Source organism: Heloderma suspectum, chromosome 6 (genome assembly GCF_057233095.1).
Source record: "Heloderma suspectum isolate Gila_16-S chromosome 6, 16-S_ref, whole genome shotgun sequence".
NCBI lineage: Eukaryota > Metazoa > Chordata > Lepidosauria > Squamata > Helodermatidae > Heloderma > Heloderma suspectum.
Window position 1 is genome coordinate 83,096,736 of NC_139463.1, and position 12,788 is coordinate 83,109,523.

Below are 12,788 nucleotides of genomic sequence, written 5' to 3' on the forward strand. Positions count from 1 at the left end.
GCCAAAAGAGAGACTGTGTTTAGTCTCACACTGGGGCAAGGTGGCTAGGCTAACCACAGTGCAGGGTGGTTAGCACTAACCACTGTGAGAGCCCCTGCCACACAGGCAGCTAACCATGGCCTGCAGCATGGTTAGCCTAACCACTTTCTAACTACCTTCCCTCCAGCAGTCCTCCCACCTCTCCCCCATGCATCCTAGCAGCCTCAGTGGCTCACACAGCCACTACAGAAATGGTGCTGCCGATGGCTGTTGGCAGCCATTTTCTTCCTTCCTTCTGATCCCATTACAAAAATTGGTAAAAAAATTAAAACATTGAAAAATTGCTCAAAAATTGCTGTCACTGAAATATGCATTTGCACAAAACCGCTATATCTCTATAGCGCTTTGAGCACATGCGCAATGGCACATTTTAGTGATATACGGGAATAATGCGTATTTTAGCAATATACAGTGGTTTTGCACACATGCACATTCGCACAAATGCTCATTTCTGCAATATGGCAATTTTTGAGCAATTTTTCATCATTTCTATTTCTTTTTTACTTATTTTTGTAACGGAATCAGAATGAAGAAAAAAAATGGCCACCAACAGCAGCCCCACCCCTGTAATGGCCATTTTCAGCAGCTCTTGTTGTGGAGCTCGATGGAAGTGCTCCATTAATCATGGGGCCTGTTCAGATGTCATGCTATGCCACGGTTAGCACCCCTAAACATCTTGCAGCAGGTGGTTAGTGAGCATAGTTTGTGCATGGTTAATAAACCATCATGGTTGGGTCAGACCCCCGAATCAGATGTCATGCTAAGCCACCATGGTAAACATCATGGCTTAGTGTGATATCTGAACAGTTTCAGAGGGACAGAAAAGAACCAAAAGTACACAGAACATTAACTTTTGGCTTGCCCTACTTGCCTGCCATTTGCAGTAGCCGATGTTACTCACTCCTACGCCCTTTTGTAGCTCTTGAGCCTCTAACCGCATGCCAAAATATGCACATACAAGAATATTACTGTCATGGCTAAATACATATACACCCTTGTTTAGAGAAGAAAACCATATAATGCATTATTCAAAAGCTACTTCAAGCCTAAAAGCTTGGACATGGCAATCTTAATATCCTTATTCCTCATGCTATAGATCACTGGATTCATCATGGGTGGAACCACAGAATATATGACAGCAAACACCATATTTGTACATGAGGAGACATGAGGTATAGGTCTCAAGTAGACAAGTGTTCCAGTGAAAAGGAGCATGGAGAAAACAATGAGGTGGGGAAGGCAAGTAGAGAAAGCCTTTTGCCTTCCTTGTGATGAGGGCATTCTCAGCACCGTAGTGAAAATCTTCACATAAGTTGCTACTATAAAGATAAAGCAGCCAAACGCTACAGTAACACTTAAAACAAGAAAGGCATTTTCAAGTAGGTATAACTTAGAGCAAGAGATCTTTAAAAGCTGGGGGAGCTCACAGAAAAATTGATCAACAATATTGGAGCATAATGTCATGGCAAAGGTGCTGCCAGTGTGCAATACAGCATAGAGAAGACCACTCAGCCAAGCACAGGCTGCCATCTGAATGCAGGCTCCTTTGTTCATAATCGCCTCATATCGGAGTGGATTGCAGATGGCAACATACTGATCATGTGCCATGATGGTGAGAAGGGTGTAATCGGATGCTGCAAAGAGCAGAAAGAGATAGACCTGAGTAACACATCCAAAATAAGAAATCACCCTGGTATTCATGAGGGAATTTGCCATGGACTTGGGTATGGTGACGGAAACAGAGCCAAGATCTGTCATGGCTAAGTTCATCAGAAAGAAGTACATGGGGGTGTGAAGGTGATGATCAAGAGCTACTGCAGAGATGATGAGAAGGTTTCCTGCAACTGCAGCCAAATAAAAAAAGAGGAACACAATGAACTGTGCAATCTGTAGTTCTCGGACATCAGAGAATTCCAAGAGCAGAAACTCTGTCATGGAAGTTTGGTTGGACATTTTCCCTCTCTCCATTTTAATTTTCAGGAGATTCTCTGGAAGGAAGATGGAACAAAGCTGTTAAAATGATTGGATGGATAAAGAACAGTTAACCTAGAATATGGATGGACTGGTCTATTTGTAGTCTATGTCAGTTTCTCATGTGACCTGTCCCATTTCCTCATAAGCCCGTGATTTAAACACCCACTCACACATAAATTCACATTTAAATTGTACTCGTTTTGCCCTATAATGCATATTTTGTATTTTTTTTTTGAGCTGAGAACCATATCACAACAGTCAGAAGACACAATCCAAGGGACAGCTGTATTCAGATCTGCATATTAGTCTGAAAAATGTGAATTAGATCAGTTGGCTTAAAAACCTGGAGCAAAAGAAATATTCCAGCATCCCTAACCTGGAGTGCTATTGATATAAACTCATTTAACTTACTAATGCAATGAGGCGAAAAAGAACCAGCTATTCTTAAGTATGCTTGAATTGGGATTCATAAAGGCTAGACTTCCTTTTCCAACCCTTAATAGTTCAAACAAGACAGAAGATCCTGCACATTCAATATGAAAGAGAAGCACAATGGCAGAGCATGCTATGGAGGGGAACAACAGTACATTCACTTTTTATTTAACTCCTATGCTACACAAGTATAGTCCAAAGGCATAATGACCAAACATTAACATGTTTGGATCTTAAAAACTTGCAGAAAGAGGGAAATTATACTAGGCACAGCTTCTCTGATCATGGATCAGTTTGATAAGCAAAGATTTCATGACAACTTTTTATCTCTCTTTCTATTTATCTCATAAAAATTAGGGTCTTTTTCAACATCTATGATTCACAACACCAATTGTTCTACTGTGCCTTCAAATTAAATTAGCAATGCAAGTACTCTGGGTCACCTTGGTCATGTTAGAATACATATTTCTTTAATCACCACCCAATTTTCTCCTCAAGACTGGGGTCCTGAATTGTTTCCAGGGAAGCACCAATGTCTTAGCAATCCATCATTCTTAGAATCATAGAATAGTAGGGTTGGAAGGGGCCTACAAGGCCACTGAGTCCAACCCCCTGCTCAATGCAGGAATCCAAGTCAGAAGATTCCTGACAGATGGCTGCCCAGCCTGTAAATATTTACATAGCCTATCACAGCAAAAGGCAGGGGTGAAAATGGCAGCCGCTATGCCATTTGCGCCCCTGTCTTTCGCCATGATAGGCTACGTAAATATTTACGCAGCCTATCACAGCAAAAAAACAGGAATGCAAATGGTGGCCGCCGTAGCCGCTGCCATTTGTGTTCCTTTTTTTTTTGCCATGATAGGCTACATAAATATATATGTAGCCTATCACAGCAAAAGACAGGGACGCAAATGGTGGCTGCTCAGCCCAGCGGCCGGATGTCCAGCTGCGGGTGGCCCCAGCCTGCGGCTCTGCGGAGTTGCTGCAGAGCAGAGCCAGCTGGGGAGAATTTCAGGGGGAGGGACGGAGCACCTCCCCCCCCCCCGCAGATGTCCCTGGACGAAACCAGGTAAGTGTTTCATACATCCCTACACTGTAATGGGCAAAACATTCAAAGCCTGCTGAGTGGTGTTGCAGATGGCCACCCTCCAGGGCTACCCCTTTTGGGGAAGGGAGGCCTTCCCCTCTCGCCCTCTCCTGGGCCACAAAACACTGGGTAGGTGAGATGAGTTGGCCTCACAGGTAAGCCTTATCCCCCTGCTGGGGCTGCAAAACTCAAAGCGGGAGTCCTCAGGCATCACCTGTCACCAAAACAGTGCCTCTGAATGCTCACCATCCCTGCTCACCAACCCAGCATTGCCCATCCCTAGCAGCTTACCTGGAGAAAAATGTGATCAAATGAACGTGACCATCAGATAAAGCCAAATTCACCTAGTGGACACACCTTCTCCACTTTTTGCCTAGTGTGAAGTAGGCAACAAAGACACACAGCCCTGGCCAATCAGACTGTGAGCCCAAAATTCCTACTCCCCCCCCCAAGGGTGACCAACAGAACCCACACTGCATACTGGGAGGGAGCCACACTTCGAAGAGGTGGTAAGGAGGGGCCCGGAGAGCTAAAAATGCCTCATGAGCCCCTCCCATCCCACAGTGGCACCACCTGAAACTGGCAATGGCGATTACCCACGTCTCTTCCCTCCCCTGCTGCCCACAACCCCCCCCCCCCACACACACACACGGCCAGGCAAGCCAGATGCAGGGTAGGGCACTTCCAAGCATACAGGACAGCACGGGACAAAGTACAGGGCCCTGGAGGGAGAAGGAAATCTTCAGATGGTGGAGGGTGACAGAGAGAGATGTAGGAGCAAAAATTGCCAGCAAGGATGTCTCAGGATACAACAGTGGATAGATAGCAAGGCCATGGAAGGTTTTGAAAGTAAGAACAAAGAGCTTGTGCAGGATTCAGGAGCAGAAGGGAAGCCACTGTAGGGAATCTTACGTTTCTGGTTTCTAGTCTTTTTCTTAGACTGCCATACATGTTTCAGTCCTCAATCTTCGTCTTTCTTTTTCTTATGTATTATGATGTACACCAGCACATTGAGTCATTAATTAAATTATAGCACAAAAAGGAATCTTAACTGACCACACAATCATGTTCACACTCTCTTTTTGCACTGCGGTTTAATAAAATCACAGTGATCATCTTCTTGACCACCACCATCATCCTAGTGCAAATAGGAAGCCTGACGCAATTTGCAACCATATTAAGATTCTTTTTTGCACTGCGTTCTACAAGCATGGATCTGTGCTGGTGTCCCTCCTGTAAGGGGACAGTGAAAACTACAGCAGACTGGATGTACTGCAATAGTAGCCCATTTTGACCTCCAGTGTCTTGCTAGTACAATCTTTGCTACAGTTAAAAGATCCAGACTGCAATTCTACTTTCCTGGGAGAAAACCCCATCAAACTGATCAAGATTTACTTCTAAGATGACATGTATAGGATTGTGCTGTGAATGGCATTACACACACACACACACACACACCTGTGTCCACAAAGAAAGAAGGGGGGGGAATCCATATAAGAATTTCCATGGCAAGTTTTTACTTATTGACTTATTCTCCACATTTACTAGAGCATTATCTAAACCAAAGAAATAACCCCAATATTTCCAAAATAAAATAAATCCTCTCCATTTTAAACAACTTTCATTTGATTAACATCAGTTCTGGCCCTAATATAAGATGTGATATTTTTTTCATTCACTTCCTTAACAACCAGTTTATGCTAGAACATTATCCCCTTTCCACATTGTAGACAAACAGATTTTGTCACAGCTCGTGTTAGCTGTATTAGGTCATGCAGTTTGGAAATTATATATCTTGCAATATAGCCCAATAGTAACACTTTAGGGGCATCTGGTATAATGTGCCCCATTATGATACAAACTATATTAATAATATCTTGCCAATATTTCCTCATCACTGGTCATCCCTACCAGACATAGATATACTGCCTTCCTTCCTACAGCCTTTCCAATAGACATGTGTACCTGCAGCTGTCTTTTTGTTTAAATCCTCCATGGTGTTAAGCACCTCCTGGACATATAACTTTGAACTAAGCCTTTCTCCAAGTTAAGACACACAGAAAAAAAGCTTCCCATCTTCCATATCTATTTTCCCCAAACAATACTCTGATTCTTTCACTTTAATACTCCATTGCTCAATATATCTACATTTTCCCATCCTTAAGGGTGCAATCCTATGCATGTTTAGACAGAAAAAAATCCTACAACTCCCAGAATTCCCCAGAAAGCCATGCTGGCTAGGGAATGCTAGGAGCTGTAGGATTTTTTTCTGTCTAAACATGCATAAGATTGTGCCTTAAGACAGATACGGTAAGAACATAGTGTGTGTGCGTGTGTGTGTGTGTGTTTAATAAACATTTTCACTTTGAGCATCATTCTGAAGGTACCCCTCCCATTTTTTGTACTTGGTTTTATGCCAGTGTAGTTCAACTGATATATGTGACTGAGAGTATGGTGAACAAAATAATGTAGAAGAGGATTTATATATATATATATATATATATATATATATATATATATATATATATATATATGGTAATGCTGGTGGTATTTTGTGTCTTTTTGTAAAGACTTTACTGATTTTCCAAATACAAAGAAACATATGAATAAAATCTACTTGTTAACAAAGGGTAGTACCTATTTGCCCGCCCCCCTTTCAGGGAAAATATGGGTAAAATCCATTGACTGCTTGAAGATTTTCACTATGATACTTTGTAACAGGAGATTATATTTAGGGCGCAATCCTATGGGGATAGGTGGCCGCCTCCTAACTTGGAGGTGACCGCCTATTCAATGCAGGGCAGGAGAAGCGCAGAGGGGATCATTCCTTGGCACTTCTCCTGCCCAGCATTTGCGGCTAGACAGCCAATTTCAGCTGTCTAGCCACGGGAAGGCAGAGTAACGGAGGAGGATGTGTTGCACCAGCATTTCCGCCTTCCCCGCCCCAGAATGCCCCCCAATATGCCCCGTTTTGGCTGCTCCACACTCCTCCTCTGAGCATGGAGTGCGGGGCTGTTCCAAGCTGCATGCGAGGTAGCGCGGAAGGGGGGAAGGTCGGTTCTCTGGGAATCAACCTTGGAGCACCGGCTCCGAGGTCGGTTCATGGAAAACCACATATCCTATGGCCATCTAGCCACTGACTAGCATCCATAGCATTGTTCTCTCCATCTCTTTTCCTGAATCTGAGGAAAAGCTTTGACAATACTGTTGCATATCCCTGATATATATGAAATAAAATAATGCATATTGTATAAAAAATGGATATTTTATCTTTGCCTTTAGCTAATCTGAGTTGATACATAATTTTTATTTGCCACAGCTCAACGTATCAAGACCTCAGTGTTAAAAGCTCTGTAGTTTTCCAGCTTGTAGCTATTGCTCTGTGAACTGTTATCAGCATAAACTCAACTAGTCTCTTAGGTGCTACTTTTGCATTTTGTGCTTCCCATATTGTTAAGATAGGGATTTCATTCTGCTATGACATACCTAAACTGATGTGCAACGGTTGGCATTTCTGAAAATGCCATGTTCCAAAACTATAACACAGCAGGACAAGGCCACCACATATGAATATATAAAACTTGCTGATTACAAGTGTTTTTACCATCATCACCATTTAAAAAAAAATAAAAATCTCCCAAATGAATTTATGTTGAGATCATTTCCCATACATTATTTCAGTAATCCCAACAACAACCCAGTAAGTTAGGTCAGTTTAAAGCTAACAGTTTGATCCAGGGTCTTCCCAGCTCAGACTCCTATCTGTACACCACCCATTCTCTGTTCTACATTACTGAACAGGGTGAGGAGTGGAGAAAGAATAAATTAATCAACCATACAGATAAAAGCAGAGCTGTCATGGAACAGTGACATGAATAACTTACTTGTTTCATTCGAAGAGTTCTTGCCAGTTTGCACAAAATTCTCTATCTACTCAAGAAGACCACATTGACAAACACTATTATAATAATTTCACTCTTTCTTATGAGCCAGCAATGAAGTGTGGAACTGATTCTTGAAAATACTTGCAAATGAAGAAGATTTATTGATGTCTTTGGGGGCTTGGGGAGTCATATTCTCAAGAGTCCAGCATAGGTAAATTGAAGAAACAGAGGTGATCTTCTAAGGTCTAATTGTTTTGCTTCATATTTCCTGAGGAGCTTAAACTTATAATGTGTGACAAATGAGCTGAGCTCTGATACAAGTATGATCACTCATGAGGGACATTATCTTAACTTCATATTTCTTTTTTATTATTATTCATGAATTTTTAAAACACGGTCAAGTAGGATAATTCAGCACAACATTACTACTTATGCAGTCTTTACAGTGTCATTCTATGCAATCTACTCAGAACTAAACTCCATTGAGTTCAATGGAGCTTACCCTAAAGTAAGGATGTATAGAATTGCACCCTTACAATATTTTGGACATTACTCCTGCTCCCTGTGTACCATAAAATATTACATATAATATGGTATAAAGGCACGTAAGGCAGCCACCTTGCTGAAGCTAAGCTGGTCTGGGTCCAGTTAGTGCTTGGAGAACCACATGTAGCCACCTTGAGTTCCACAATGGAATAAATGTGGGGTATAAATGTAATAAATAAGTAAATATAAACTTACCCCAAATCTCATGACTTGGGAAATTGTTCTAGTGCAGTGGGGGACAACCCAAAGATCTGGAGCTGCATGCAATGCCAGTGCCAGATTTGGACTGACAGGCAGACAGCCAATGACCATATAAACAATGGCATCTACTGCTCTTCCTTCACACTGCAACAGTTGTGTGAACCAAGGTGAGAGGAGGACAAATAAGCAGGTTGCAATGGAGAACAAGAGGAATAGCTCAAGGGGACTCTTCTCCACAGGCCCCCTGCTGGGTTGTGGGCCCTTGACAAGTGCCCAACTATGCTGACCTTTAACATTGGCCCTGCTTGCATGCACCCCAAGGCTTTAATGGTGCTCTCCATGGGCACCATTCCCCTCACCAAATTCCCTCCTGCCAATTTTTCCCTCCCCGGAGATCCTCATGCACACTGCTCTTTTCCTGCCAATTCAAAGGAGAAGAAAGATTGGGAGGAATTCTCATGGGCTGTGTTCCATGTTCTTGTGCTTGCCTTACTTATGAGGTGGCTGAGGATTGTGTGCCATTGTCCTGTGTTACATTGTACAGTCATCAAGCCTGTAACTTCCTCAGATTCCCACAGTTCCGTTAAAGGCCACGGAAAGACATTGTGATGTAATTCCTCCCAGAGGGTTTTTTCAGAGAAGGAAATGCAGGTAGCCTGGGAGGCTGCAGAGCAATGAACACATATGTAATACAAAGGAACAAAGCACATACACAAAACCCTCTGCCAACTCACAGCGATTTGGTAAACCCCAACACACCATCAAAAGAAATTCAAAAGAAACAGTGCTCTTCAACATTTGTATGAATGACTTGGAGGAGGAGGTACAGGGGATGCTGATCAAATTTGCAGATGACACAAAATTGGGTGGGATAGCTAATACTTTGGAAGACAGAAACAAAATTCAAAGTGAGCTTGATAGACTGGAGCACTGGGCAGAAAACAACAGAATGACATTTAATAGGGATAAATGCCAAGTTCTGCACCTAGGAAAAAGAAACCAAATGCACAGTTACAAGATGGGGGATACGTGGCTCAACCACACTACAAGCGAGAAGGATCTTGGCATTGTTGTCGATCACAAGCTGAATATGAGCCAACTATGTGATGTGGCTGCAAAGAAGGCAAATGCTCTTTTGGGCTGTCTTAATAGAAGCATAGCTTCCAAATCCCGGGAAGTACTGGTTCCCCTCTACTCAGCACTGGTTAGGCCTCATCTGGAGTACTGTGTCCAGTTCTGGGCACCACACTATAAGAATGATGCAAACAAGCTGGAGAGAGTTCAGAGGAGGGCAGCAAAGATGATCAGGGGGCAGGAAACAAAGCCCTTTGAAGAGAGACTGAAAGAACTGGGCATGTTTATCCTTGAGAAGAGAAGACTGAGGTGAGATATGATAGTGCTCTTCAAGTCCTTGAAAGGTTGTCACAGAGAGGAAGGCCAGAATCTCTTCTCGATCATCCCAGAATGCAGGACACAGAATAATGGGCTCAAGTTACAGGAATCCAGATTCCGGCTGAACATCAGGAAAAACGTCCTGACTGTTAGAGCAATACAACAATGGAACCAATGACCTAGGGAGGTGGTGGGCTCTCCCACACTGGAGACATTCAAGATGAGACTGGGCAGCCATCTGTCAGGGATGCTTTGACCTGGATTCCTGCATTGAGCAGGGGGTTGGACTCGATGGTCTTATAGGTCCCTTCCAACCCTACTATTCTATGATTCTATGATTCACCCTTAGGATAAAGCAGAAAAATGGAAGCTGCTTTCATGATGGAAGGAAACTTTCAGGAAACTGTTAACTTCAAAATAACCTCAAACTTCACTGTTTCTTGTAGCTCCAAATGAGCTGCTGCTTTTTCATCCAAATACTAAGTCGTGCTTGGAGCACCTGAGTATTAGGCATGTTTGAGAACCAAAAGAGATTGGATTTTTATGAATCTGACCTGCAGAATCTGCCGCAGAATAACTGTTCCCTTGTTGGGTGGATTCTGCAGGCTTGCAGACTATTTTTCTAACCTTTGGGAATTTTGCACCAATTTTGCCATCGAAAAATACCCTTAAAAACAAACAAACCCTTCCCCAAATTGTAGGAGGGGGGTTGCACATTTTGGAGGATTTGCACCTTTTTGCATGTGCAAGTTTGTGCACATTTGGAAACGGAAAAAAAACAGTTTTGTCGATGGGCGGACAACATAATGAAAGGTGTCTGACAACATAGCAAGAGTAAGAACCAGACATGGAACAACCGATTGGTTCAAAATTGGGAAAGGAGTACGACAAGGCTGTATATTGTCACCCTGCTTATTTAACTTATATGAAGAGTTTATCATGAGAAACGCCGGGTTGGATGAATCACAGGTCGGAATTAAGATTGCCGGGAGAATTATCAACAACTTCAGATACGCAGACGATACCACCCTAATGGCAGAAAGCAAAGAGGATTTAAAAGCCTTTTGTTGAGGTTGAAAGTGAAGAGTGCAAAAGCTGGTCTGAAACGTGACATTAAAAAAACTAAGATCATGGCATCTGGCCCCATCACTTCCTGGCCTATAGAAGGGGAAGAAATGGAAGCAGTGACAGATTTTATTTTCCTGGGCTCCAAGATCACCTCAGACGGTGACTGTAGCCATGAAATTAAAAGACACTTGCTCCTTGAGAGGAAAGCTATGGCAAACCTAGACAGCATAGTAAAAAGCAGAGACATCACCTTGCCGACAAAAGTTCGTATAATCAAAGCTGTGGTTTTCCCAGTAGCAACGTATGGCTGTGAGAGCTGGACTATAAGGAAGGCTGAGCGCCGAAGAATTGATGCTTTCGAACTGTGGTGCTGGAGAAGACTCTTACGAGTCCCCTGGACTGCAAGGAGGTCAGATCAGTCCATCCTAAAGGAAATCAACCCTGAGTGCTCATTGTAAGGACAGATACTGAAGCTGAAGCTCAAATATTTTGGCCCCTAATGTTAGTGATGTACGAAAGGGACTTACCTGGTCCCGCAGCTTGCTTCGCAGTGGGAGGGAGGCGCGTCGGTTCTCCCCCCGAAGTTCAGGCCGGGGGGGGAGGCGCCCCGCCTCGCCTGGCCGAAATTCAGGCCGGGGGGGGGAGGAGCCTCGCCTTGCCCGGTTGAAATTCAGGCCGGGGAGAAGCACCCCGTCAGCCCGGCCGCGAAAGAAAAAGTGAAAAAAACAAAAAAAACCATGATAGGCTACATAACGATTAACGTAGCCTATCACGACTGACTTCGGAAATCTAGCCATGATAGGCTACGTTAATCATTACGTAGTCTATCATGGGGTTGTTGTTTTTTTTACTTTATTTTGTAATGGCGGCTGCGGCAGCCGGTCGGAAGACCGGCCGCCACCCCCGCCCCCGCCCAAACGCTGCCAAAACGCCACCGGGACCCGCCGCCGGGAGGGACATTCGCAGGAGGTAAGTCCCATCCCGGGGGGGGCAGGGGGTGGAGAATTTCACTGCCAATTCCGAGATTCGGGGAGAAATTCACGGCCATCCTTACCTAATGTGAAGAGAAAACTCCCTGGAAAAGACCCTGATGCTGGGAAAGATTGAAGGCAAAAGGAGAAGGGGATGGCAAAGGATGAGATGGCTAGATGTAGGGATGGCGGAGAATTTCTCCCCGAAACTTCGGGTGGCCGAGCGCCAATGTGTTCGGCCCCCCGAACAAGTTTCGGGGAGAAATCCTCCGCACCTCCCTCTGCCCCCCGCACCCCCCCTGGGACGGGACTTACCTTCGCCGAATGTCCCTCCTGGCGGCAGGTCCGGCCGGCGGTTCATCAGGTGTTCGTGCGGGGCGGGAGCGGCAGCCGGTTTTTCGACTGGCTGCCACCGCCGCCATTCCAATAAAAGAAAAAAAAAAACGCCCCCTGATAGGCTATCACGTAGCCTATCACGGGTGACTTTAAAAAAAAAAAAAAAAGTGCGTACGGATAATGGCGGCCCCCATAGGGAGCTGCCATTCGCGTTCCTTATTTGGTCGCTGTAGTCTACGTAAATCTTTACGTTAATCGTCACGTAGCCTATCAGGGGGCGTTTTTGTTTTTTTTTTAAACTTTGGAGTTCGCAGCCGGGCAAGGTGGGAAGCCTCCTCCCCGGCCTGAATTTCGGCCGGGGTGAGGCGGGAAGCCTCCTCCCCGGCCTGAATTTCGGCCGGGGCGAGGCAGGAAGCCTCATCCCCCTGGTCTGAACTTCGCGGGGGGAGCAGCGAAGCGCCTCCCCTCACCGTGAACAACCTTCGAGGACAGGTAAGGGACTTTCGTCCACCCCTACTAGATAGCATCACCAATGCAATGAACATGGACTTGAGCACACTCCGGGAGAGAGCGCAGGACAGGAAGGCCTGGCGTGCTATGGTCCATGGGGTCACAAGGCATCGGACATGACTGAATGACTGAACATTAACAACAACAACTGACAACATGCAGAACACAGATGAAGTGGATTTTACACAATCCGTACATCCCTTCTCAGTACACAACAACACTCTACTATTCCTATTTCTCTTGTCCCAACCTCTCTCATCGGTGTCCTGATTTCCCATGTGAAAACCCATTTATATCCCTTCCAACTGTTTCCATGCTCATATGCTTGTTAAAAGCATGGAACCTTTC

The 12,788-nt window shown here is 44.4% G+C and overlaps 1 protein-coding gene across 1 annotated transcript; it reads right to left on the reverse strand.

Moving 5' to 3' along the window:
- Positions 1–1,074: 1,074 nt before the first annotated feature.
- On the reverse strand, positions 1,075–1,992 carry LOC146341545 (olfactory receptor 14A16-like). Its single transcript, XM_084808372.1, has one exon. It carries the CDS (start codon positions 1,990–1,992, stop codon positions 1,075–1,077), a length of 918 nt encoding a protein of 305 aa, XP_084664498.1.
- Between the last annotated feature and the right edge of the window lie 10,796 nt (positions 1,993–12,788).

Coding starts and splice junctions, on each gene's coding strand:
- LOC146341545 (XM_084808372.1), bottom strand. CDS start 1,992: ATGTCCAACCAAACTTCCATGACAGAGTTTCTGCTCTTGGAATTCTCT.